Genomic DNA, 27,065 nt, shown 5'->3' on the forward strand with positions numbered 1-27,065 from the left:
GGAGCGATCGCTCTCGTCGGGGCCGGGGCGCACCGGCGGGGGGCGGCGGCGGAGCTGCTGCTTCACCCCCCCCCCGTGCCCCCCCCCCCCACCCCCCCACCCCGGGTTTCCCCGCCCCGTCCCGCTCCGGCGGGGCTCCGCCGCCCGCCCGTCCCGCAGCCCGCCCGGCGCGGCCCGCCCGCCGCCCGCCATGCTCTCCGGGGCGCCGCCGCCGCCCGCCGGCTTCCCCAGCCCGCCGCCGCCCCAGCCGCCGCCGCCGCCGCCGCCCGCCGCCCCCCCCCACGGGCCGCCGCCGCCGTTCCCGGTGAAGGGCGGCCTGCAGATCCGGAAGAATGCCATCACGGACGACTACAAGGTCACCACGCAAGTGCTGGGGCTGGGCATCAACGGGAAAGTTTTGGAGATCTTCAGTAAGAAGAGCGGGGAGAAGTTCGCTCTCAAGGTGCGAAGGGGGGGGTGTCCCCAATCCCGACCCCCCCCCCCCACGCCCCACCGGGGGTGCCCTCGGGGGGGACCGGACGGGCGGCCGCGGGAGGGGCGGGCAGCGCCGCCGCCGCCTGACAGTGATGGAAGATGTCTGCTGCGGGACGGGGACCGGGTGGGGGGGGGTCTGGCACGGGAAAACGGGGAGCGACAGTGGTGACCGGGAGCGGGGCCAGCCGGGACAATGGAGCCGGCCGCTGCCCGTCCGGCCCGCCATGCTTTAATTTATTTTTTCCCCCCACTAAAAGCACCGAGACGTGGGTTTTCAGCTTTCTAATATGAAACGGAGCAAAATGACACCTCGGTTGCCCACCTGGAGGGTCCGCAGAGGAGAGGAACCCTTGGCCTGGCCGGAGTCACGCCGCAGGGTTTGTGCCTCAAAACGGGGGGTTCCCTGCACGGAGCCGCTCGGTTGCGTCAACGCAGGGTGTCCCTGTTTGGTGGCAGCTCTGTCCTGGCTCCGGCCGTACACAAGGGCGCGGGATACCGAGCGGCTCTTGTCCCCCGCTTCACTCAGGGGATATTTCAGTGGTGTTGTGTTTATTCCTTGTTGCTTCTCTTTGAAAGACGCGTAGGTAAACAGTGGCTGCAGAGGTGTATTTTAGCACGCGCTAGGCGATGTGACAGTCTCCTTGTTTTCAAATGAGCTTTCTTAGTGAAGGGGGGGAGCGTGTCTCCCTGCCGGAGGGACTTTGGGAAGTTTGAATGGATTCACGACGTGCCAAGCGCAGCGCCGGGTGACGCGGGTACAGGCAGTTTGCTCGGTGGGAGCGCCGTGTTCTCTAGCATCGATGCAAATTGCGCCCACACATGAGCTGTTCAAACCCTCGGCGTTACGCTGAGAACTGTGAAGGCTAGAAGAAAAAAACCCACCTGAATCCATAACCCCCGCCCTTTTTTGTTTTTAGAGCTGCCCATCTGTTGGTATCTGGGATTCCGAACCGGAATGAATGAATGGACAAGTGGCTTTGGAGGCACGAGTCTCGCCGCAGGGGTGATGGGGTCGGTGAGGGGTGGTGCTGAGCCCCTGCAGTTAAGGAGGGGGGGTTCAGCTGAACAAGAAAAGCGTAACTTTTCCTTTGGAAACGCAGGCATTTCTCGTGAGCAGCACCACATCATGCTCCAAGATGACACGTATTGTCATCTCGTTTGGTTGGAAATTAGTGAAATCCTCTTCTGTTTTGGCAGGCGGGCTCCTCCTCGCTTCTGCAGTTGACTCAAGTATTTAAAGTGCAGATTCCAGCACTTCCCTTTTGCAGCCCTGAAAGGGGAAGGATGGCAGAGGAGACTGAAGGCCGGCAGTTCCTCTCTGCCCCGGCACGGGTAGGACAGTTGGGGCCCGGGGTTTGCCCGTACCAGAGCGTGGTGCAGCAGATGGGGTCAGGATTTACTGCCACGACTCGTGTTGGTTCCTTGGCCGTATCGAGGAGCCCCTTGGAGCGCAGGACTTCGCGTTGTAACGTAGGAGGGTGGTGCAGAGCGTCTGCCTGCGCGCCTCATGGAGGGTGAGGTATGTTTGACTCTGGATCTCCACTTTGGAAAAGCGTTGGTCGTCTTCCCTGTGTCCCCTGCCCCGGCCTCTTCACACGTCCCTGCTGGGGAGAGAAGAGTTTAGCTGAGCGGTTGGACGCGTCTCTGGCTTTTCAAAGAGCGGCACAGCTGCTACTGTAAGTGATTCCTTCCAGCCCCTTAAAAACTGCTACGCTGTCAGTTTGGGCTCTTGGACGAGCCGGCGTGTACTCGGATCGTCCCGGTGAGCGTGAGCTGGAGGCTGGGGTTATTTGGACTGAACTGCCGAGCCCAAACGCGGTGGGGGTGACTGCACTGGATGCGATGAGAGCTTGACTTCATCCCCTCCTCCGGTACGCAGCCAGGGTAACATCTCTGTCGGTGACCTGCAGAGAGGTACCGGGATCCGAATTACTCATGGGCTGCATCAGCATAGAAAGATGACCTAAAGCAGGATCCTCAGAAGTGATTGCATCGAGCTGTCATGCTTCAGATGATGCTTAAAAGAATCCTGATGGCCCATCGCCAGCAGCCACAGCTGAAACCTCTCTGTGCTGCCTGCTTTGGTTGTGCAGCAAACCTTTCCATTTGGAACATCGCTCCTTACATTTACTGTTCCAAAATCTTCTATAATAGTGCAGTCTCCCACTGGAGGGAAGCAGTTGTGTCTCCCCCTGATATTAACGGTCTCTTCTGGTTACATTGTGCTTCTGCTTGGATCTTGAGCAACTATTACATTCTTAAACCTCTTTTGGCCAAACAGAGGTGTATTTCGGTTTGGGTTTTGCTGGGAGTCACTTTGCTTAAGCGAGCTTTTCAGTGCTGTGGGGTGCGTGAGCTTGGAGACACCGTTACAGCCAATTTCCCCCTCCTTCCGATGCAATAGTCCGTGGCAGAGACGCATCATTAAATTAAATGTGCGTGAGTTGATGGATGGTAGTTTTATTTGCGGTGTGGTACCTAGTTGAAAACAGGAGATATTCCTTTACTTTTCTTATAGATCTTCATTGTTTGTTTTGCTAGTTTCCCACCCCCAACTTTATTTTATTTTTTGGTATCAAGCAATACCCAAAATGTGGCATCCCTGAATTATCGGGGGGAAGCAGGCCACCAACGGTCCCAGTCACCCATGGCTTGACCCTGTGTGATGCGCGGTGATTTACTGCAGGGTGGGAACATAAAGTCTGTGGAGAGGTGATGAATGGAACCGAAATGCAAGGCCTAGGTGATTTCTTACCCCTTTCTTCCTTGTACCTTGGTGTGATTTATTACTAGGCAACATTAGGCTTGTAATTTCTGTAGGCCCTGCTGTATGTAGGTCACCGCTGACCTGACTTGGTGTTGTTCATTGTGGTCAGGCTGTTGGCATTAGTGACGCAGGCTGCGATGGTGGGGCTGGGAGCGAGGTCTGTCTCGCCTACTACAAATTCCACTTTTAAGACTAATCTTTAGGCAAGATGCTGGCTTGATGGCTGGCTTTCTTAATTCGGCAAGGAAATCACATGTAAGCCAGGTGGGAGAGTGAGGGCCAGTAATAGCGGGTGGCAAGTTTTTCTCTGTTGTATGTGTTGCTTGATGGAGCTCTTCGTGGAGCAGGTTTCCTTTAAAACAAATTAACAAACCCCACTCCTAACCCCGACTTCAAAGCAGGAAATCCTCGCCTGGATTGGTGAGCTTGGGTGAGCTGGAAAAGCTTCGCAGGGCCATGGAGGCTCCTTGCAAGCTCGCCTCCTCTCTGGTAGCCCTGTTTCTGGAGCATCCTTGGTGCTTCAGGGCACGTTTGCGAAACACACTGTCTCGCTGTCAGCCTCATCAGATAATCTGTGAGCGATGGTTCCCCTGATGGAGAAGGAGGAAGGAGCCCAGTACTTCTGTGGTTTATTATTCTTGTGAGATGCCTGTCGTGGAAATAGGGCAGGCGTCTCGTAGCTGTAACTGAGCAGCTCTGTGGATGAGCGTGTTCGTGTAGCTGGTGGCCTCGTGCTCTCTCTGCCATCGTGGCTAGCGTTCTTTACGGAGGTGTTTAGAGGAGCAAAGTGCCCTGCTTCCCATGGCTTCCTGCAGCTTCCTTTGAGATCAAGTGCTTTGTTCCCCAGAAAATCCAGCTGGAAAAATAGCCCCTGAATGATGGAGTAGATGAAGATTGTGGGCTCACGCTCCTGGGAAACAACTCGCCCTGTGTCTGCTGTACTTCTGCTCCTCTCTCGGTGGGGGGATTAATTTTTTTTTTTAAAACTCTACCATGTATTTTGTATAACCAGAAATGTCTTCGCTGTGACCTTCTGTGCAAGCCATGGTTGAAAAGCTGTGGAAAGAAGAGTGACATCACTGGGACTTTTCCGAGGCAGTGGTTTATTATCTCATTGACCAAAGGAGTCTACTGACTTGGGGTTTGAATTTGTTTAAACAATTTAGGTTTTGCCTTAATCTCTTGTAAATACATTACATGTTCTGAGCAGTCAAAGCTATGACCAAGATGGACCGATAACGGCCTGGGAGCAGAGGCTTGGTTTTTGCTATGGCACATGCTCAGGAAGTGGCAGGGTTCTTCCTCTTAATAATAATCTAATGGCATCAGTCATAGGTCTTGCAAAAGAAGGTTGGTGTTTCTCACGTTTTCAGAGATGGGGAACTGAGATGCAGTGATTTACCGAAGGTCCCGCAGCCTGTCAGAAGCGGGACCGGGCTTAGGAGCTGAGCTGTTTGCTCCAGGCTGAATCCTTCGCAGGCAGCCGTCCTGCAGGATGGAAATATGGCCCCTGTGCGTGTGATTTAATAGCCAAGGTAAAACGCTTAATTTATCATTCACGCTGAGCTCCCGCTGGCCTTCAGCAAGGCTTCTGCCATCTGCCAGCGCACGCGTTGGGAAAGCCCGATGTATAGGACAGCGCTTGTCTGCGGAGGTGCTGGCTCTGCCGCGGGTGGAGAGCAGACGCCGAGCTTTCAGATACGTGTTGCCTATTCCAAAGCACTGCGTGTATTTAAAGCAGTGTATCAATAATAACCTGAAGCTGTGAAGCCCAAGAGCCAGGTCTCCTAGTGCATTTGCTGGACGATGGGTAGGCACAGGTGATGAAAAGTCCTAGAAAGCTCCTGCCTAGGAGGCCTGAAAGAGTGAATTGGTGACTTCTCTCTTCTCAGCACCCTCCAGGATGTGCTCTGGGGTCTGACGGAATGAACTCCTGACAGACTGCAGGGTGGTGTGGGTACCTGGGAGGCATCTAAAGGAGCATCCGGGTCGGAAGCGGCCGTTTGACCGTCCCTGCAGCATGAGGAGCAGCGTGGCTCTGGGTTTGGCATCTGGCATCTCCTGACCCTTCATGGTGGGCTCATGTGCCCCACACCAGGGTGGTCCGAGGGCTTTGCAGCAGAGGCAGTAGCCAATGTTATTTAAAAACCCATCCCTTTGTTGGGGTTTGCGCGCTGTGCCGAGAGCCTGGGAGGAAAGAGCCCTCCTTCATTAAGAAACCCTTTCCTCCTGCTAGCTCCCAACTTAACCGGCTTCCCGACCCACAGACGGCCCTCGCTCGGCCGCCCGCTGCAGCAGTCAGGCTCCTCTCCAAGCACAACTGGCCCTGTGCGTCTGGCCTCAAGTTGCAGCATTCAGGCAGCATGACCTCACCTCCTGGTTTCCAAGAATAACGCGCTGCCTCCCCTCCGCCGCGCCGGGGCTGTCTGCAGCGGGCGAGGGTGGCTGCCGCAGCCCGGCGCGGGCCAGCTCTCGGGGCCCCGCTTTTGCCAGAAGCCCCCACGCAGCCCCACGTCTGCCCCGTGCCGTTGGGCTCCTTCCCACTCTGTGGGCAGGGGTGCGGGCAGCAGAGGTGAGGCAGCAACTGGGAGAGGGTCTTCAGGACCTGGCTGAGCTTGCAGGCTGGTTTTGGGTGGGGTGGATCTGTGAGGACCAGGGTGATCCCTCCACCAGCTGCAGAGGCTGGCACAGGAACACAGCTTTACCTGACCGCTCCCCAAGAAACCTGTTTCAAGACCAGGCGGTCATGTTCAGTCAGCATTTAGCATGGTCCAGAGCTGCTGAGCAGCGTGGCCATCTCTGGTGGTGACTGTGGTGTTGGATTTTAAAAGCCCCTGAGACCCTCATCCTGCTGAAAGTGGGTCCCGTCCCCTCCGTGGATGGCCCTCGTCTGTCATGGCTGTAAGATGCTAAAGTATATTCTCCTTACAGCTCTGGCTGGCACAAGGACCGTGTGCGTGACCGGTGTCTGGAGGCTCGTTTTGGAGAGGGCTCTCATCTCTACGGCTGGTTCTCCTACGGAGGAGGATGGGGAGCAGCACGCGGGGGTTAGAGCAGGGCACGCAAGAGCGAGTCTGAATGCAGAGAGCTTTAACAGCCTTTTAAGCTGTTGTTTCTTTGTACCTTGTGGCTGAGTCATTTCAAAGATTTCAGCCTTTTAAGATCTTACCAATTTGAGATGGGGATTATAGCAGCTGGCAGGTTTGATTGTTGCATTAACTCGCTGTTTCCTTCGTGGCCCCAGGAAGGGACTAATGGCCATGAGTCCACGAGTGCTGGTAGATCCCCCTGACCTGAGAGGACTTGAAACACAAGGTTTGCCAGAGACGCTGTCATTTGGAGGGTGTTGGGATGGTACCTGCCGTCAGGAGGGGGATACAGGTGCAGTGCTTTGCTGGGACAAATTACGCTCTCCCAGCAGAGAGGGCAGGTGAGCACGTTGGCTCGAGCGGTCTGCAGCTGGCATGGTGTTTGCCGTCATATGTAATGAGATTATTTAAGCTGTTGGCGTCAGGGCTGCATGTGACCATGTGCCTGGCTGTCCAGCGAGCTGTAGCCTAAACCAGAGGTAAAGTTCAAAATGCAAACCCAGATCTGAATGTTCCTGGGGCGTCCAGCCAGGCTAGGACTTTGCAGCTCTGCTCTTGCTAGATATCCATACCCGGTTTGGGCTGTAGATTTGGGGTCAGCAGAGGGATGGGCTCATTTCCTTTGTCATCATAATTAACTTTGGTGCCTTGCTTTGTGTGCCCCTGGCTGCAGCCAGCTCCCCTGGGTGCTCTGCTTGAATTCAACCTCTCCAGTTCTGCTGGCCCCAGAAGAGGGGGGTAAGTTGGGCTCAGGGTTGTTGTTGCCGTATGCCTCATGCTGGAACAGGCTAAATCTGTGTAACAGCAGGTCAGGACTCTGGGCTGTCCCTGTCCCAAGGGGTGCAGCACCTCCTGGGTTTCTATGGGGCAGATGTGGGTGGGAGCATCTTCTGTTGAGTGTTCAGAAATGGTAGAGCAGTTCTCCCCATCTGCTGTCCTCCCGGCGTCCTCTGGCCCTGGTGCGCGGCACCGAGCTAGGGCAGCCTCTTGAAAGGCTCCTTGGACCTCCTGCCAAATGTGTGTTTTCAGGGAAATGCGGCTGGAACACAAGCTGGGGCTGCTGTGGAAATTTGGCAGCGTGTCCCATCCGCCTGCAATTCCAGTAGCCGCAGCTCGTCGCTTCTCGCGCCCGTAGGTGCGGGTGGGAGCCGGGTCCAAGCGGCGCTGCTCGGAAATGGCGATGGCATCCTGGGCATCTTGACTGGATCAGGGTGGCAGGGGAGCAGATGCAATCAGGTCAAAACAAACCTGAAAGTATGCATGTTATCCTCGGCCTACTTAAAAAAAAAATAAAGCAGGGAGCTGGTCTGGTAACAGGGATATGTTTTTATTTTCAGTAGTAATGACAGCCTTATTGCATCTACTGGCTCAGTGTTTAAGACTGCTTCAGAACAGTTGTTTTAGCAAAAAGGCAGGGGCTGTGCTCGCTCGAGGGCAGCCCCGCTGCGGGTGACAGCACCCTGTCACCCACAGAGCGGTGGCTCCCGTGGCCCCGCAGCTCCCAAAGCTGCTGCTTTCGGTTACGGCCGGGCTGTGGGAGCCATCGTTGCCCGTAACAGCCGCCTCCTGCCAGCCCGGTCCCCTCTGGGCCTGGTGTGACTCTCTCTTCCTCTTCAGCCATTTCGCAACCTTGCTGCCCATTGCACGGGGCAGATCGCTAAGAAAACCCCGGCGGCTCTTGCATAAGTGGCTCTGCTGCGGTGCTGGGGAGGGCGGGCTTGCTGGGAAGTTTAAACCCGGGTTATCTCCTGGAGGTCATCAGAGCTGCGAATCCGGTGTTTTTGGGTGGGTACCTCCCGTGCCGCGGGTAGAGCAGCACCAGCACGGGGGTACGGCTGTTTTGGGGAGCCTGAGGGTGTTGCAGCCCTTGGCTGTGCGCTTGCCTGGGCTCCCAGAGAGGACGTCTTCCCCCTTGCTGTCCCAGGAGCTGCGCAGAGGCTTGCCGGGGCCTTTGCTTTTGTCCTCAGTGCTTTGCCCTGCAAGGAACCGACCCCATTCCCAGTGTGAGGGTCCACATGGGTGTGTTGGAGCAGGATTGCTGACATCTCCCTCCCTGTCTCAGGTCCCACCCTGCTTACTCTACTTTGAGGAAGAATCTCCCAGTATCTTTTCTTGTGAGGAAGAGCTGCTGATAAAGAGCAGGTCCCTGCCAGGACAGGTGATGCTCTGTGGGTAGTGGGAGTCGGCAGGGAAGTGCTCCAGGTCCTGCGGGGTTTGGAATTGTCCTAGTGCTCCTTTTCCCCAGCTCCTCGCTGCTAGAGGAGGCGGCCAGCCCGGCCTTGGGTGCCTGGTGTTAGAGATGCAAATACTGGGCTGATGAAGCCTGGGTGAGTAAGATGCTGAGGAGTTTATGAACACATTAAAATGTGGTCTTTGCATGCTGCTAACAGCAGCTCCGGAGCCTCCCGGGCAGCTGCTGGGCAGGACTGGGAGCAGAGCTGCTCCCCACGAGCTTTGGAGCAGGTCTACAGCTTGTGCCCTCTGCCACAGTCTGGAGGAGTTCATGGAAGAGGATGTTCTTCTCTGTGTGCCCCAGCGTGCAGTGCTTTTGGCTGATATTCCTATTTCTGGGCTTTACCTTGAGGAACTGAAGGGCAGGGAGGGCTCTAAACCTGTGGGGTCCAGCTGAAAAGAGCAAGGAGAGTTTTCTGGCTGCACTCGGTGTAGCCAGTTAACTCAGTTTTGCCAGGCTCCGCAGTAAGGGCAGAGGTGCTCGACCTGCCAAGCATAGGCTGGCTTTTACCAAAACATCCCTTTCATGATTCTTTCTCCCCAAAGACTGCACTGGAAGAACCAGGTGAACGTCCCTGGAAGGAGAGCTCGGGTGGGATGTGGTGGTGGTGCCTCGAGGGTTTTAGTGACTTAACTCCTAACCAGTGACAAACATCTGGATCTGGTACCCACCTCGAATCCAAACCCTCTCACCAGCCTTGGAAAGAGCCATAAACTTCATTGAGGGAGAGATGGGGGTGATGCAGTGGGGGTGATGCTCATACGGGCTGTTGAAGACTTAATTTCTCTCTCTTGCATTGGAAGCGGAGGCTCTGCTGCCTCGAGGCGTTGCTCCAGGCTTTGCAGGGGCAGTTGGAGGGGAGCGGGGCCATGGGGGCAGTGGCAATGCCAGCGTGGCCGCTTACCAGCGTGCTCCAGTCTGCTGCAGGGGCTGCACGGGGAAACGTGGGGGCTGCTGGAGCCCTTGGGTGGGCGGGCGGCTGAGCCGCACAAAGGCTGGCCTGTCTGCTCTTTTGGATCCCCCCAGCCCTAAGCTCTTTTCCTGAATAAATAGGATTGAAAAAGCTTAAATTCATACAAAGCAGGACCCAGGAGCCCCCAGCCAGCCAGCCTGGAGAGAGCAGCATCCCCCTGCCCACCCTGCGCCCCGGGGCTGCCTCTGCTCCTGGGTGGCCCCAGTTAACGCTGCCCTGGGATGAGCTGGTGTCTGTAAGGCTGTGCGTCGGGTGAGGTTTCTCTTTAAAGGCTGGGTATGGGAATGCCCAGGATGAACAGCCCGGCCCTCCGGGGGAGCGGCCATAGCTGCAGGAGTAGGGTTTTTTTTGTTAGCTTGTTTAATGTCCCTGCTTTTATCCTTTTATCCCCTTTCCATTCTAATCTAACAGGCAAAATGTGTCCAAAGCGCTTGCTGTCTGTTGTATTTGGTAAGAAATCAAGGAGCCTGCTGGTAAACGCTGTCTGGCAGTGGGGTACCAGGCATCCATGCGAACATCAGTGAGTCCTTCCCAGTGTGTGTAGGTTTTTGCTGTATATTGAAAAGTTGCAAGAGCATAAAACCTCTGCTATCGACCCCTTGCTGTGTTTTCTGTTGGGGAGGATCCTGTTATGGGAGCAGCCCCTAGAGACCGGTGTTTCTCAGTAATGTCCAGGGGGAGAAGGTGCTTCGTGGTGAGGTTTGGGTGCTTGTTGGCTGAGGTGCTTTGAGGTTATGGTGCCGGCCGGGATGCTGGTGGTCTGGGCTTCGCCAAACCTCCCAGGCTCTGTGGCCGCACGGCTGCTGCCAACAGGTGCCACGGAGGCTCTCGGGGCTCCCGAAAGCCTGGAGGGAGCTAATAATAGCCACTGTGTCCTGAGAGCTTTAATGAGATGCCAGCAGGATGCAAAGAAGGGCTTTTTTTTTTTTTTAATAGAAATGCAACTGTGTCTTCCTCCAGCTGAAAGAGTTTAAGGATGGCTGGTGTGGAGGAAAGAGGGGCTGGTGGAGGAAGAGTGCCCTGCTCGGCCCCTTGGCAGGAGGCTCTTGGCCTATTATTGCATTGCTTAAGGGTCCATGATTTCCCCAAAAATACTAACTGCTGTGGTGGGTGAAGTGGGAGCGTATGACCATAGGTAGGGTTCGGTCTCGAGCCTGGAGTGTTGCGTGGCTCTTAACCCGTGTGGGTTCATTGCAAATGGATGGTCCCACCAGCTCTTCTGCAGGTCCTATTAGGCGCTGGGGATGCGCAGCAGCTGTGTGGTGGGAGGAGGAAGAGGAGGAGGAGAGCAGCCTGGGGTGCAGGGACAGCCTCGCCGGGGCAGGGTGGCCGCAGTTAGCGAGAGCCACAAGCAGCCCCGGCTTTCGGTGAGCAGCTCTGCCTGGGGGGAGACGGTGGAGGAGAAAGAGGTGGGTGATGCGTACCCGCTGAACAGCTCTTAGTCACCCAGCGGGGTGCAATCCTCCCCTTTCCCTCTGCTCCTTCATTAGCATCCCTCCTCCTTAGGCGCCTTGCTGTGGGTCAGCCGCAGCAGCCCCTCTCCCTGCCGGCGCGCACCGGGGCACCGTCCGCCCTGTGCATCCCCGGAGGTGGGCTCGTGCATCCGACTGCATCGCAGCTCGTGGGGCTGGAGGCTTTGTATCTGTTCGCTGTGCGAGAGGTGGAGAGAGGAGGGCGGTTGGTGGCCGCGGGGCCCCTGCCTCGCCGAGCGCCTGTGCAGACAAAGGCGTGTTACGAAATCCCTGTGTCACTCCTGTCCTGGCCTTCCCCTGCACAAAACAAACCCCGCTGTCAACAAAAGCGGTAGCCACCCAGCACGGGTGCTGTTCATCTCGTACAGGGAAGAGCCGTGGTCCCAGCCCCGAGGCCCTGGCAGCCTCCAAACCGCTTCAACCATCACATCTTGTGCAGGTTCACCCTGCGAGCATAAGCAGTGACATCCCCTTCGACTGGCACCTCTTGGAAGCCTCCAAGGCTTCACGTTCTGGGTCCCGGCTGTCGGGGGGATGCTCCTATCTGCAGCCCTGCTGGGATTGCCTGGTGAAGGCAGAGCTGCCGCCGCTGTGTCATGCCCCTGCATCGGGGGACTCGCCACCTCCGGGGTGACCTGGGGTGTGGGGGGCACCACAGCTGGGCTGTGCACCCCGGCGTCATCTCGGGGAAGGTGTTCGCTGTGCCCTGGTGGTGACACCCCATGAGGAGGGTGAAACTCTGCTAAACAAACAGCCAAGGAAAGGACAGAATGGTGCAAAACGTGCTCTTGTCACCGAGCTTCAAGGGCGCATAAATTAAACCCTCTTCAGGCTTGGCACTGGTGGAAGAAACGTGTCCCGAGGCCGTACCGCTTCCAGCGCCGGGGGTGAATGGCGCTTCAGGAGCGGTTGGCCTTGGTGCGGCTTTGTTTTCTTTTTTCTTTAAAGAGATATATTTTAGTATACATTTATTTACACTGCTCTAAGGTCTGTGTTGAAAGGCAGCAGGCAGGGTCACTGGGCTGGGAGGGGGTGGCAGCCACCTCTCTGTCCCACGGTGGGTCCTGCCCATGGGCCGAGCCCCAAGAAACTTCATTTTTGGGCAGAGCATGAGCCCAGGGGTGTGAGGCCGGGCTGCCGGGAAGCGGTGGTGTTACTGGGGCTTCTGGCAGGGCTTTGTGGCTCCTCTGCTTGCACACGTGGGTCTGGGCGGTCCGAGCCTCTCCCCTAAATAAGTTCCAGCTTAAAAGTGAGCAGTTTTGGTATGTGGGTGTAGGCAATCCCCCCAGAGCTGTCCCTGGGGTTGGAGGTAATGGCGAGGTCAGGCAGGGTTGTCCCCCGGATTGCTGTGGGGCTGATGGAGCAAGGCACCCAAAAAGATGATTCGAGCACCTGGTGCTGTCTGTGGGCTGCATGGTGGAGGCTGAGCTGGTCTGTTGGTCTGTCCGCCTGTCTGATACGCCAGGGAAAGCCCCCAGCTGCCGTGCAGGGGGCTGGCGGAGGCGGTACCGTGCCGTGCCGGGGGAGCGAGGGTGCCAGCGTGGTGATAAGGGCTTTTTTTTAAAGCTGTGCCTGCAGGAGGGAAGTGCAAAGGACATAGGTCAGCGCTGAGTTAATGGTTTACTTTGGTGTTTACTTCTATATTAATCATGCCTGCAAATATCAACCACTTCCTATCATAAAAGCACACATGTGCACTTTTCCGCTCACGAGCTCGGCAGCTCCGGTAGGAGATCTGGCGAGGGATGGGGCTTGGGGAGGGGCTGGAAGGAGGAGCTGACCCTGGCCCCGAAGCTTTGCAAGGAGGCGGCAGTAAAGGGGCTGTGCGTGGAGCAGATCCGCTGGCTGCGGCCATGTCTCATGTGAAGATGTCCGCCCCTCCTGTGGCTTCTTATTTTCCTTTCGCTTTGTATTGTGCACATAAAAACCCGCGGCGGCTGCAGCGTGTCCCTGCCGGGGATGCGGCGGAGGCGTGGGGGGCTGCAGTGGTTTGGGTTGCAGAGAGGGGTCCCTGAGCATCCCCCTGCCCCAGAGCGGCTGCCTCCCTTCCCTGCTCAGGCTTCCCAGCCCGGCATTGTGGTGGCTTCTGGTGGGAAGTGAAATCTCGGATGCCCATAGGAAGGGCTGGGTTGGGTTGGGGCATTTTGGCCGTCATGACCCCTTTGTCTCCCTGAATCCGACATCCTGGAGGTCCTGGCCAGGGTGGTGGCTCCATTGCTCGAGCCAGATCTGCTCCCTGTGCCCTCCCGGGGCATCCCACTGCGTGGCGCGACCTGGGGGCCTTGTTAACCATGGCTGATGCCTGGGCTGGGGTCTTGGCTTCTAACGCCAGCCCTGGTGCCTCCTGGAGAGACGAGCATCGGGTGAGTCACCAGGTCCCAGTGCTGCTTGTGATGTACAGGGAGAAGAGGATGATCCCAAAACAAAAACCTGGGACTGAATGGGCCCCTAATTTTGTTTTTTCTCAGACACGTGAAGCTGAAACTATTTATTTCTCTTCGTTAAACACCAGTTCCAGCCTGCTGCTGGTGCCGTGAGTCAGTGGGGATGCTTCATGCTGCCACCTTGTTGTCATTTACCTGCTTTGACTTTTCCCATGAGTTTCACAGCCCCCTCCTGCCCATCCCCTCCCTACGGCCTCGTCCCTGGTGTCCCCACCGCCCTGGTGGCCCTTCCCTCAGCATCCAGGGCACTGCTTCGGGGCCACCCCCTTCAGAGCTTCATCTCCTTGAAATCAATGGCCCAAGTATATTTTTGCTGCTGAGAAATGGGCTCTGTAGAGCGGGGTTGGCTGGGGGGGCAGCACCTCGATTGCGGGGTGGGGGGCACAGGCCCCTGGCAGGTGGCTCTTATTTAAGCCCCAGCCTCTCTTCTGCTCTTTGCCTTTGTGTGCCTGGAGAGGCTTTTGTTGCAGCCTGAAAAGGCTGAATAGCTGCTGCATCTGTCGCAGGGGGAGGAAATGCTCAGCAGATGCCCTGGGGAGGAGGGGGCTGTGTGAGTGGGGGTCCCTGAGCATCCCCCTGTGGGCTCGGACCCCGGTGGGAGCTGTGGGCTGGGTAGGTGGCAGCACATGGGGCACGGGGGTTGTGCAACCGTTGTGGGGCCCCGGTGCGGCGGGTCTCCTTGTGAAAGCGCGGTGCAATAGTCGCCTCTTCCCTCACCCTGTTTCCATCCTCCGCCCCGTTGCAAAATCGCCCGCAGGAGCAGGGATGAGGCCACCCGCTCCGGCATCTGCCTCTGAGCACGCTGGCTGCTTCTGGAGAGGTTTTTAGCTCGCCCCTCGCACACGCAGCCTCTTCATGCCTGGCTTATTGCTTGTCTTCGGCCGCGCGGTGGGAAAGCTTTCCCTGCACTCGCCGAGATGGCTCCGGGTCTTCCTCCAAGCGCTCCGATAATTCAGACTCGGAGAATGCGGCCGAGCAGCTCGAGCGTGTGTGTCAGTTTGTGTTTGCTCGGCCTGAATTGCATCTCCAGGCTTGCTTCCCCGTTCGTAGCTGTGCGATCTGAATAATTCTTTCTCGCTGGGACGCTTTTTCCAACCTCTCTGTCTTCCCTGAGGCAAGTGAATGTGGAGGATGACCTTTTGTTCACGGAGGTGGGGATGAAGCCACTAATGCATCTGGCGTGAATGGTCGAAGCCTCAGCATCCACCCGGGTGCTGGTGGCACCAGCCACCATCCCTCCAGAAGGCAGGTAGCTGGTGGCTGGTTCTGTCCTGCCTTGCAAACTGTGGGGCTCTGATGAAGCCATCTCCATCAGGGAGCAGCAGCCACCCTTCTAAATAGTCACCCTGGCAGGCTGGGGCAGGCTGCGGGCAGGATGCTGCGGGACCCATGCGCGGCTCCTCCTCCGGACACGTCATTTCTCTTCTCTGGCTTTCCCCGGGTAAAATGAACATGAGGAAGAGGCTTTTGCCTGGTCTGTTGGGGCTTAAGGCTTTCCAGGCAGGAACAGACCGCAGCTCCATGTGTGTGGGCAGAGCAGAAATGATCCCCAGTTTAGAAAAGTCCTGTCGCCTCTGAGTGCTGCTGGTGATGGTGGATGTAAGCAGCGGGGATGGGGTTAATGCAAAAGTTTATATAAAGCGCCACGATGATGTGGGGGAGGTTTCCTGAGCCGCACGTTTCGTCATTACTGCATTGTGATGGAACTATGAACTTCCCTGTGTTTGGAACATAATTCCTCTTATGGGCTTTGGGACTCGTGGTTTTATTTCTCTTCCGTAGTTAATAAACAGTAAAAGTGGAAGGAAGCTTTGCTCCTTCCGTGCTCCTCTGCTGCTTGTTCCCTCCGAACCGCCTCCAGCAGAGGCTGGAGCAGCTTTGGGGTGGTGACCTCTGGGGTCCCCCAGTGTGCTGGCATTAAAGGCAGAAAAAGAAGACATGGGAGATGATCGGCTCCCCCCGGGAACCCCAGCGCTGTGCCTCATCGGGTGCCCGCAGGGGGCGATGGGGGTTTGCCTTCCCTGTGCTGCGAGGTGGGAACCGCATGTGCAAAGCATCCAGCACCAGCTCTACAAGCGCGTTAAGCAGCTGACGCCAGTTGGCAACCAGTTCACATGGAAAGATTAGAAGAGGCAAATCCTTTGAAGAGAAACCCTTTTGCTTTATTAGGAAAAAATGCTCCTTGCCCTGTGCTCGCCCAGCCAGGGGAACCCAGAGCCTGTGTGTGCAGCCCAGGCAGGGGGTCCTCTGCTCTGCTCCCCTGCTGATAACTCGGGAGGATGACAGCCTGCCTTTCTTTACTGTAGGTTTATTTTTGTTGCAACTTAAGAACAGTTTGTTTTTAACCCCTGTGGTGCAGACAGGTCCTGAGGGGAGCTCCCTGGGGCGGCGTGGGGATGCTCCCGTGGGTCCTGTTGCCGGAGGTCGTCGGAGGGGCAGTTGCTGCACAGGCAAGGCATGCAGCGCGTGCTGCTCTGCTGGGAGCGGAGGTGAATCGGGTGTGATCAAAATGCACACGGAAATAAAAATACCCTGCCTGCGAGAGCAGCTGGAGTGCCCAGGGTGAGCGTGGAGCCAGAGCAAAGAGAGGCAGCCCTGGAAAATTAACAGCTTGGTGTGCCAGTATGTGCCTAATTCTCAATTCTCATAGAATTCACCCGTGAGAGGTGAGTTTTCCCTTGCAAGCTCTCAGACAGGGCCATCTTGCCAAGCAGAGCAAGCGCAGCATGTTCCTGTGGCTCGCTGCGGTGGTACCCACGGCAAGTAACAGCGGGACAGCATCGTCCCACTCCTCCCCAAACGCAGTAGGGAGCTTCTTGGGTGAACCTGCTGTGATTCACGGCTCGTCATCCCAGGAGGAGGCGGCGAGACTGAATCAGTGCTGCCTGAGGACACGCGCGGGCGAGGGAACGTGAGCGGCTCCAGCCCCCTTGTTTTCTCTGGCGTCTTCCTTCCTTCCCTGTGCCCACCCACCTTCGCTGCGCTTGGCGAGAGGTGATGGGGAGGAAATTCAGCCCGACGTGCTGCCGAGCAAACAGGACAGAGCCCCCAGCCCTTTCATGTGAGCTGAAGCTCGTTTTTGATGACTGGGGAGCAGCAGGGCTGGCTGGAGCCCGCTCAGTTTGCAGCCCCGTTTCTTGTGCTACGGAGGCGGCTTGGCCAGTTTTGGGTTTGCTGGGTGGGTGCCGTCCCCCTGCAGATACCCCAGTGAGCTGTTTTGGTTTTAGGAGCTGCTTCCAGGGCTTGCCTTTGAAAGGTGGTAAAAAGTCTGGAGCTGCTGCAGGAGCCTGGGAGGAGCCTTTGCTGCGGGGGGGGTCCCGAGCACGTGGGACGCAGGGGCTGGGCTGTGCCGTCCCCTGACCTTGGCTTGAGGGGTTTAGTGAAGCTAATGAGTGTGTTTGGCTTTGCACGTAACTGATTTCACTCATAGCACGAAACAGCTCCTGGGGGACCTGGGCTGAGCCAGGGCACAGAATGGCAGCGGATGCCGTCTGCCGAAATCTCGGAGGTGTCAAGCTGCTGTGAGGGGAGCTGAAATGCTGCTGAAAGATGAATTTCCTCCCTAATTGCGATGAGGGTGAAGTGGCCCTTTCCCAGCTCCCCCTCCTTTCCTGCGGGCAGGTGCCCTGGTGGGAAGTGGAGATGGGATGGGACGGTGTGGGGCTCTGGGGTGGCACCGCTCTCCTGGCTGTCCCCTGTCCCACACGGCGTTGAAGGGACACCCGGATGTGTAGGTGTGCTCTGACGACAAGAGGAGGTTTGGAACCTGAGCCGGCTGCAAAGCAAACATCTAAAGCACCTGTAAAGGGAAACGCACGTGACTCCTCCTGGGCGAAACCTGGCTTTGCTCGGAGGCGGTGGCTGAGCCCCCTCCGCAGCGCTGCCCTTGCCCCTCGTCCCAGGGACGCTTGTGTAACGCGGGGATCCGGTTACTGCCCGCCGCGGAGCCCGGGCTGCTGGGCTCAGCTGCTGCCCCGGTGCTGGAGCCCTCGGCTCGTGCTCTGGTGAGAGCTGAGCAGGTATTGCAACGCTTCCCATCTGAAATAATGGGGAGGTTGATCTCCAAGGAGCCTGCCCTTGGAGGGGGAACAGGAGATCACAGGGAAGGAAAAGCTGAACTGAAAGCAGCTGTGGGCTGTTGGGGGTTTCCAGCGGGTTGCACATCTGCTGCCATCTCCCCTCTGCAAAGGGTTAACTCTGGATTGTGCTCTGGATTACGGCGGTTGCAAAGTCTCCTGCTTCTGAAGCTGCTCTGAAGCCAGTGGGAGGGCACAGCATCCCCAGGCTGGTACCCTCAGCTGGGGTGCGATGGGGGCAGCTCACCCTTGCTGAACCTGAGGGAAGCACGAGGTGCTTTTCCCATTCCAGCGTCCTCGTGGCAAGCCAAGAAATATAAATCTTTCTGCCCTGGATACCAGAGCTAAATTAGGGATCCGGGCAGTGTTACCACACACACCCAAATACGTTCGATGTGGAGTTCCTGTGACCGGAGTGACGCCTGTCACGCCAGGACGTCACCCGCCGGTGGTTTCGCTGCTGACTGTGGCTGGGGAGCGGGAGGGAAAGTTGTTGGCTGCGGGAGCTGTCGGCTGCTGCCTGAAGGGGAGAAACTGGTGGAAGCGCTGCCCTTGCCCTGCCCAGACCAGGAGCAAACGGTGCTTTCCCACCCCTGCACCGTGCTCAGCACGCCCCCAGCTGCACGGGGCGCAGGGAGCCGGTGCTTTGTGCCGAGGGCAGGACGGAGGTTATGCGGGAGCCGTGGGTGACGCTCGGCCTGGTTGCTTCTACCATGGTTTGGGCATCGCCGTGCCCCTCCTGCATCCCCTTGCAGTGGTAATGGCCTTCCCCACGCAGCCTCATTGCATCTGGCCTTCAGCTCCCCATCACGCCACTGTCACCTGCCACCGGGAACATTTCCTAAATAGACCAAATCATTCTCTTAGCGAGGCTTAATCCGCCTCTCCCAGCCGGGTGAGCAGCCTCTCCATCCCGTGGCCGGCAGGGGAGCGGAGGGAGGCCGGCTGGTGCTGCAGCTGCATTTCAGCCAGGGTGTTTTGAGAGCGCTGGGGCAGCTGTTTGCTCGCCTGCAGGTGCCCGAGTACAAAAGCAAACGTCAGGGCTGTGCTAGTACAGGTAATGGCGGCTGCTGCCTCCTAGTTCATTAGAAATACAATTAAGTTCCTTTAAAAGCTCTCTGAGTGACCTCTAAAAATGGGATATGTATTTCTGTACATCTCCTGTTTGTCTTGTGCAGAATGATGTTAACAGTCTGCTTCCTGCTTTTCTATTTTCCCAGCGCGTAATTACAAATTGTTTTTTTCTCTTCAGCTTCCTGGCTTCCCGCGCCAGGCTCTTCGGAGCGGAGCTGCAAATAGCCAAGCTTTTCTCCAGGCCCTGTCCCTGCCTGCACGGCTGCTGGGGGGGCTGGCGCTACGCTTGCTTATGGCTTCAGCAGGATCCGGTTTTTAGGGTAATTAAGCAATAGAGGGGCAAGGAGGGGCTGTCCAACCTCCTGCCCTGTCTTCCTTTTGCCCCGAGGCTGTCGGTGCAAATGATGTCAAACAGTTGTGCAAAGCGTGGCTTGGCCACTTCGGTCCTCGCTGAGCTTCCAGGTGGTTTGATGCCAGAAGCCACCCCGTGCCCCGGCCACCGGCATGGGTTTTCTCTGCCTTGGGAAGCAGGAGAGCCGAGGAGTTGGGAGAGGTGTGACCAAGCACCCAAGTGTCGGGGTTACGGGTGGGTGGCTGAAAGGCACTTCCCACCTGTCCCTTTCCGTGTGGCAAAGGGCAAGCGCTGTTGCAGGCAGGAATGGAAATTGCCGTTACTCTGCCAGGGCTCACGTGAGCGCCGTCAGCGAGCGTCTCATTCATAAACAGGTAGTGTGCGTCTTTTGGGGCTGCACCAAGCATTAACCCTTGCTCCTGTGAAATCCCCCTGCAGCAGAGGGGTCCTTGCCATGCACTGGGTACCGTTTCGGGTCCTGCCAGGCCAGCGAAGCATCCCAGGGGCTGATGCTCCTCTGCTTGCCGGCTGGCCATTCTCCTTCGCCAAGCAGCCCAGGAGCTCAGCCGGGAGAGGGCAGAGGGGCAAGAAGCATGTTTCTGTGTCTGTCTTGGTAAAATGACCGAACCTGCTGTTTTCTGCTGCCGCACACGGTGGACGGAGATGTGTTTCCACATGCCCTTGCCCGCTGGTGCACCAAGGTGCAAACCTGCTCTGGGGTGTTTCCCTGAGCCCGGCCCTGAGAGTCAGGAAGGAAAATGAGCTGTGCTTAAGATAGAGACGTTGTTTGCGCTGTATTTAGGAGCATAATAATTAAGGCTGGTTGTTTATCCTGACAAACATGGTAATTAATAGCCTGTGACAGACGAGCCAATCCTTCCTGCACCTGGGAACTGTGAGTTGTCTCTGGGAAGGGTGAGGGCCTCATTAAAGAGTTGCTGCCGCTTGTGAGAAAAGCTGCTATTTAGGGAACATCTGGCTGTTTGCTTTGTCCCCTCCCCAGGCACGCATGGCTGGGCGCTGGTGGCCTCCGAAGCTGCTGTGAGGGTGCTTTTGTGCCTGGCCCGTACATAAGGGCACAGAGCAGGAGGGTCCTGCCAGCCCCATGGAGCAGACGGCTGATGCACGGGACGTGATGGGTGGGCGGCAAAGGGGAGAGCGAGGGTGCTTGGTGGCACCCGAGGGTGCAGTGGGTATAGGTACCAGTGTGCAGAAGCTTGGTCATAACTGTAGTACGAAATCTTGTTGGTTGGTGGCACAGGCTGGCCGGGCACCTGGGGAGGCATCTCAGAGGGCAGGGAGGTGGCAGACAGCTGGGATAAGCTTTTACAAGCCTCGGAAGGGAGGGCAAGAAGCTTATGAGGATGGGTGGCTTCACACTCTTCCCACTAGATGGGGATGGAGGCATTGCATAGAGCGTGCTAGAGCTTGCCTTGATGCTGCCCGCGGAGAGCACCCACGCTCGACCTTCACCCCTTTGTCTTCCCCGGTGGGCGCTGTGCTGGCAGTCTGGCTCTCCTGGGGGCTCGGGGCTGACACGGTCTCACTCCTCTTGCAGATGCTGCAGGACTGCCCGAAGGCCCGCAGGGAAGTGGAGCTGCACTGGAGGGCATCGCAGTGCGCGCACATCGTCCGCATCATGGACGTCTACGAGAACCTCTACCAGGGGAGGAAGTGTCTGCTCATCGTAATGGAGTGGTGAGTCCCTGGTGCTGCCGCTGCAGGTGGGCTCTCCCTGCGGAGGCACCCGCAGCCCTGCGGGGACGGTGAGGCGATACCAAAAGGGGGCGAGCACCTTCCTGCACCCCTGCCCGCGTGCTGGGGACCCCAGGGAGGTGCTGTTGCTGGGAGGAGCAACCTGAGAGCCGTAGGGATGCAAGCCCTGGAATAGGTGCTGCACTGCTGGCGTTGAAGGGATGGTGGGAGCTTCACTGGCTCTGAGTCATTCTGAAAACGCGCTCGGCTCTCAGGAGCCCTCAGGCCTGTGGTTCTGGCCATTGAAAGTTGGGGTAGTCGGTTCAGTCAGTTCCTGGCAGCCTGCGGTGGGGTCTGCTGGGCAGCACGCAGCCAAGCCGAGCTGATGCATCTTCAATGCTGTTGCACCTCTTGCAGCAGCAGTTGAGCAACTTCTGATTTGGGTAGATGTTTGATATAACCTGGGGAGGAGGAGGAATGAAGGGGAAAGTATTGAAACCACATCCCAACCGCAGCTGTGATTTGATGCAGCTTCCTTGCCAAAACCTCTCCTCTGGCAAGCTGGTAGGTTGCCTGGGGGGGCAGCGGGTACGAGGAGCGCTGCGAGCAGCACCAGGGCAGGCAGCATGGCAGCTGCACGAGCGGCTCTGGTGCGGGAAGAGGCTTCTGAGAGCCGTGCTGGGACACAGGGCAGCCAGGGATGGGAAAGGTTTGTGCGGCCTATCTGCTTGTGTGGGAAGAAAGCAGTAGCTGAACGGTAGGAAGCGAGTCCCCGGGGCAATGATGGCTCCCTGCAGCGTGTCTCTGCGATAGCTCCCCGCTGTCCGAGGGATGCTCTTGGTGTAACACCCATCGCAAGGCAGCATTTGACGTGAGCACGGGGTGCCTCCTCGCACGCTCCGTGCAGCGGCTGCCCCTGGCAGCTGCATGCTATCTGTATTGCAGATGTCCAGTGAATGTCAAGGGCGCTTGCAGGAGATGCTATCTGCTCTGGGGAAGCCAGAAACTGTTTCTGCTTGAGTTAGATAAGGCAGGGACAGGAAGCACCGTTATCCCTGTTCTCATGGAGAATTATCCCTGATCTCACTCCTGATCTCTCCGGGAGCCAACGTTTTCCTTAGGGTACCTGGGGAGCCTTTGGCTGTGGGGGGGAACCATGCCAAGGCTTCCATGGTTCTTCTCCAATGCCCTACGTGAGAGCTTGCTCTGCTGCAGTGGGGTTCAGCCTCTGCCTCCCCCATCCCATCGGTGAGCCCATGTCAGTGTTGCTGACACCTTGCCTGTGCCACAATCTTTGCTCAGCACTTCTGCATGGGGTTAGTGCGCCAGCAAGGCGGTTGGCTTGTGAGCTAAACAAGGCCAGGCATGCCGGGAGTGCTCTCGCCACGTTCGAGCCATGTTTGTTGTCTTTACTGTAAATGTGTTTCTGTGGGTTGGTGGGGAGACCACGTCCGCTTGCACCTGGCGTCCCAGCGCTGGTGCAAAGCCTCTGCCCTGCTCATTTCTGGAAGGAGGAGGCTCTGAAACACCCCGTGCCCAGAAGCACCGACCCAAGGGCCTGGGTGAAGAAGGGGTTTGTTTCTTGCTGAACTTGTGCAGCTCCTGGCTGAGCATCGGAGGTTTCGGTACCGCTTGGCGCTGGGGTGCGAGATGGGCGGCGCAGCATCTAACGCCGTCTGCTTCTCTTCCAGCTTGGACGGCGGGGAGCTCTTCAGCCGAATTCAAGACAGGGGAGACCAGGCCTTCACAGAACGAGGTATGGAGCCTGCGGGGATGTGGAGTTTCATCTTTGGACCAGTTCTTGCTGTTTATAGGAGTTTCTGGTCTGTTTCATTCCCTCAATCGCTCTTTTGAATCCCCAGCAGGGTTTTGCTCGTGAGGAATGTGGGTGCAAGTGGCCCTGCTTTTCACGCTCACTTGAGAGCAGGATTTGGGGGTGTTTTCTCAGCTTCCCCTGTACTTTGTCCATCCCACTCCAGCACAGGCAGGGGCTTTGGTGACCTTCAGAAGCACGCACCCCTCTCCAAAAAATGGAGACTAGGTTCTGTGGTTCTCATAGATCTCATGAACCTCTTCCGCTCTGCTCCTATGGTCAGGAAAAGTGTTCATACAATCCAAACCCTGAGCCTGTTTGCCCCACATCCCACAGGGAACAGCTTTCGTAGCTGCTTTCCCTACAGATTTGGCATCCCTGGCAGTGCCAGGGGCTGGGTCAGCCTCCCCCACCCCAGAGCAAGCCCTTCCTTGGGCCTTGTGTGGTTGGGTGTTGGGATCAGCAGCTGGAGCCTGCCCCATCCCTCCTCCTGGGAGCTTCTCTCCTGTTTGCTGCAGGCTCCCGACCCAGGGCTGGGTGCCTGCGGGGGTGCTCCAGCTTGGAAAAGGGGACTTTGAGTAGAGGAAACTTCTTTGGCCTCAGCCATGCTCTTTGGCTCCTGGCCTGTAGAGTAACCCAGGGAGTAGTGCTCATTGTGGCTTGCCTATAAAGGCTTCTGATGGTGTTGTTTTCTGCTTCAGAGGCTTCAGAGATAATGAAGAGCATTGGGGAAGCCATCCAGTACCTGCACTCGATCAACATCGCACACCGGGACGTGAAGGTACCGTGCTGCACGCTCACCCGGTGGCGCCGAGCCCTGCTCGGCCCATGGCAATGCCGAGGCTGCTCCGGCTCTTCTGCTCACCACTTCTTCCCTGTATTTTCACAGCCGGAAAACCTCTTGTACACCTCCAAAAGGCCCAATGCTGTGCTAAAACTCACGGACTTTGGCTTTGCTAAAGAAACCACCACGCACAATTCCTTGGCCACTCCGTGCTACACGCCGTACTACGTGGGTAAGTGGCTGGAGGGTCTGAGCTTGCAGGTCTGCAGAGCCGGGGAGGTTTGAACGGTGCCATGTTCAACCCATCACCCCTGCATCCAGCCCGGAGCCTCAGTCGCAGCGTGGTGTCGGGGGCGACTCCTGCCTGGGGTGCTTGGGACCGGGGACCGCTTTGGGTGCAGGTGGGTGCTGTGTTTGCTGCTCGCTGGCGCATGCAGGATGGGCCGCTCCGAGCGCGGTGTCGGTGCGTGCGGCCCATACGTTGCGTACCCGTGCTGCAGCCTCTCGTGTTGTGCCCGGGGCTGCGAGGCGGCAGCACCCGGCGCCGCTCCTGCCTCTGCTGCCTGCGTGGCCGTGCCGAAGCCTGGGCTCTGAGCAGCGCTGCCGAGACCGCACGGAGCCGCAGGCAGCTCTGTGGGATGGTCGGATCCCTCAGCCTGGCGCTGCCACTCTGACTCAGGACTTCGTCTCTCTCTTTACCAGCCCCGGAGGTGCTGGGCCCGGAGAAGTACGACAAGTCCTGTGACATGTGGTCCCTCGGTGTCATCATGTACATTCTGTAAGTCTGACGGGTCCTTCTCCATCGCGCCGAGGTCAGAAGGGGAGGATGCAGCTTTCAAGCTCCTCTGCTGGCTGGCGGGGCTGAACCTGTCCCAGTTGCGTTGCCCTGTGCTCCATGGTGCTGCTGGGGAGGATTTTGGGGCGACGTGTTGATTCTCTCCTCCCTCTCCTGGTGCAGGCTATGCGGGTACCCCCCCTTCTACTCCAACCATGGCCTGGCCATCTCGCCCGGCATGAAGAAGCGAATCCGAATGGGCCAGTATGAGTTTCCCAACCCTGAATGGTCTGAAGTGTCAGAGGAAGGTAAATGTGGTCCCCGTGATGGCTTGTCCCTGGGCCGAGGTCTCCCTTTGGGGGCAGCCCTGTGTCCAGCAGCACTGTGAAGGCTGGGGGGAAGCCTGGGCACATCGTGGGTCACCTCTTGGGGGTGCAGCAGCTTCACCTCTTTGCTCAAGAGGGTTTTGCTGAAGGGTTTGACCAGGGTGAGGTCTGTGGCACGGAAGGGACGGGAGGCATGTGCAGGCATTTTGGGGCCGCTGGCTTGGGGTGAAGCGCGGGGAGAGCCACCCTGGGACCTACTAACACCCAGCCTTGCACAAACCCTTCCAGTTAAGCAGCTGATCCGCAACCTGCTGAAGACGGATCCGACCCAGCGCATGACGATAACGGAGTTCATGAACCACCCCTGGATCATGGTGAGCGCAGGGTTGATGCAGCAGCGGGACGGGGACAGGATGGGATGCTTGCGACTCTCAGCTGATGCTCTGACGCTCTCTCGGCAGCAATCCATGCAGGTGCCCCAGACCCCGCTGCACACCAGCCGCGTGCTGAAAGAGGAGAAGGATCTGTGGGAGGATGTGAAGGTAAAACCTCTCTCCATTGCTGTCTGAAGTGCTCTGTGCCCCGGGGGCCATCTGGGGACTGCCCGCTTCTGCCTTCTCATTGCAAACTGGGCTAATTCGGGCTCGGTGCGAGCTCGGGGCTGGAAAAATTGGCAGTGGGATCCTCAGCCCCTGCAGCAATTTGCTCCCACCAGGGGTCGGAGGGGGGCAGCTGCCCCGGGGGGCTGCGGGCTGTGTCCGCGCAGGGCTTTGCTGACGGTGCTGCCTGTGCCGCCTGCCTGCAGGAGGAGATGACGAGTGCGCTGGCCACCATGCGAGTGGACTACGAACAAATCAAGATTAAGAAAATTGAAGATTCCTCAAACCCTTTGCTGATGAAGAGGCGAAAGAAAGCAAACCCCACCGAGCCCGCCGCGCTCCCCCACTGAGGGTGCCCCATGCTCGCCGGCCCTTGAGAAAGCAATAACTATATATATATATTTTTTAAGAAAAAAAAAGACAAAAAGAAACAGACTGTTATATCAAGCGCATGGAATTCAGACATTTATACCAGACTAGTTATTTTTAGCTACTCACCTGTGTTTCTGACCTTTCCGGAGCAGGCGGTAAGATTCCCCCGTCAGATCCACACACGGCGGCCGGGGGTTTTGTCCTGTAGGTGAACGCTGCCGAAAATTGGATTTTTTTTTTTTTTTTTAATTTTGTGAAACAGTTTTTATTTTTATTATTTTCTTTTCCTTCCTTCCCAAAACATGGAAATTCCTGTGGTCACCTTTTTAGGGTATATAACATATAAATATTTTTTAAAAACTACTGTAGAGCTGAAAACCAGACAGTGCGTTCCCTGCGTGGATGCTGGCTAGAGATGGGCTTCGGGCTTGGGAGTGGCTCAGGGGGGCGGAGAGGGAGAGCTGCCTTCTCTCCCGTCCCACTGCGTGTGGCAGGGCTGTCGTGGGGGGTCCCCACGGACGCTGTGCTGCTTTGCTGGCCTGAAAAACTGCTGCTTTTAAAGCACGGTAGCCAAAAACGCCCCCAAAGCCCTCCCTGACCTGGAAGCCTTGACTCTACCCGGCGGCGCGCAGGGCTCCCCGTGAGCGCCGTCTGTGTTGCTGTCTGTCTGTGCGTGGGGTGTGTGTCGTGTCCGTGGGCGCGGAGCTGCGCGTGGCTCCCCCTGCCATGGCCGCTGCAGCCTGTACCTGTGCCTGGAATCCAGTTCTGACCTCAGGGGTGGATGGGGGTGGACGGGGCCGAGGTGCGAGCAGGAGGCCAGGGCCCCCCGCATCCCCCCGCCCCGCGGGAACGTGGGGAAAAGATGCTCCCCCGCTGCCTCTGCCCGCTCCCGCAGCCCCCAGCTCCGGGGAAGATGCTGTCCTGGGGGTCCCCGGGGAAAAAGTGGGTGATGTGGGGAGGGGGTGGGGATGCCATGGGGCTGTAGCTTGGGCTGGGATGACAGCACTGCCCCCTCCCTGGCTGGGGCTGGGGGTCCCGCTGCCCCCCCAGTGTGGGTCCTGCCAGGAGGCTGCTCCTGTCGCCGGCTCCCCAGGGACTGGGAGCGATCCTCTGCTCCCGGGAGCAGGATGGCTGCTCCGAAGCGTTTAGTACATGAATTATTATTATTATTATTATTATTATTTGTCACAATGTTTCACCGTGTTAAATGTGTTCGAATGGGGAAAAAAATTTTTTTAAGGCAATGTTTAGTTTTTAGGTGATCTTTTAGACACTGTATGGAATTAATTGTTTTAAAAACTGGTTTTATTCTTTTTTTTTTTCTTTTTTTTTTCCCATCTTTCCCCCTGTCTGTTGGCTTATACTAATCTTCCCGGTCTGCTCTTCAGTCCTTTGGATTAAAGACACTTAATGCGTCACCCAGTCTCTCCTCCTTGCTTGCGTGGCTGCAAAGAAACACCGTGGTGCTCCAGGCTGGGCAGCCGTTCTCCTGAGGTCTTAAAATTGCCCTGTTTCCCCCCACCGAAGAGGCTGAGCTCCCCCAGGTTGTTCTCTGCAGATGCAGCATCTCTGTCCTTGCAGAATCCCTTTGCTTGGGGACAGTCACTTGAGATCTTGTGGCTGGGTCTGTCCTGGCTGCTGCAAATAGGATTTCCTCCCTGGCATGTGTGCCTCCTCCCGGGCCGTGGGGCCGTGGGTGCTGCGCCCGGGTGCCGGCAGGGGGAACCACGCATTCGGCATCGCAGCC

At 57.5% G+C, this 27,065-nt stretch overlaps 1 protein-coding gene across 1 annotated transcript; it reads left to right on the top strand.

The window, feature by feature from the left end:
- Positions 1-71: 71 nt before the first annotated feature.
- Positions 72-26,736, top strand: MAPKAPK2 (MAPK activated protein kinase 2). The gene is made up of 10 exons (XM_075115636.1): positions 72-442; positions 20,513-20,652; positions 22,341-22,405; positions 23,164-23,243; positions 23,352-23,478; positions 23,949-24,024; positions 24,205-24,329; positions 24,636-24,721; positions 24,809-24,889; positions 25,153-26,736. Exons 1-10 carry the CDS (start codon positions 191-193, stop codon positions 25,294-25,296), a joined length of 1,176 nt encoding a protein of 391 aa, XP_074971737.1. The 5' UTR covers positions 72-190; the 3' UTR covers positions 25,297-26,736.
- The last annotated feature ends 329 nt before the right edge of the window (positions 26,737-27,065 follow it).

The sequence above is a fragment of the Phalacrocorax aristotelis genome, chromosome 21 (genome assembly GCF_949628215.1).
Source record: "Phalacrocorax aristotelis chromosome 21, bGulAri2.1, whole genome shotgun sequence".
Taxonomy (NCBI): domain Eukaryota; kingdom Metazoa; phylum Chordata; class Aves; order Suliformes; family Phalacrocoracidae; genus Phalacrocorax; species Phalacrocorax aristotelis.

Bases quoted from the DNA above. Each gene is read 5' to 3' on its own strand.
- MAPKAPK2 (XM_075115636.1), top strand. From the start codon at position 191: ATGCTCTCCGGGGCGCCGCCGCCGCCCGCCGGCTTCCCCAGCCCGCCG. The intron at 443-20,512 runs GTGCGAAGGGGG...CTCCTCTTGCAG, and splicing joins GGGAGAAGTTCGCTCTCAAG to ATGCTGCAGGACTGCCCGAA. The intron at 20,653-22,340 runs GTGAGTCCCTGG...CTTCTCTTCCAG, and splicing joins CTGCTCATCGTAATGGAGTG to CTTGGACGGCGGGGAGCTCT.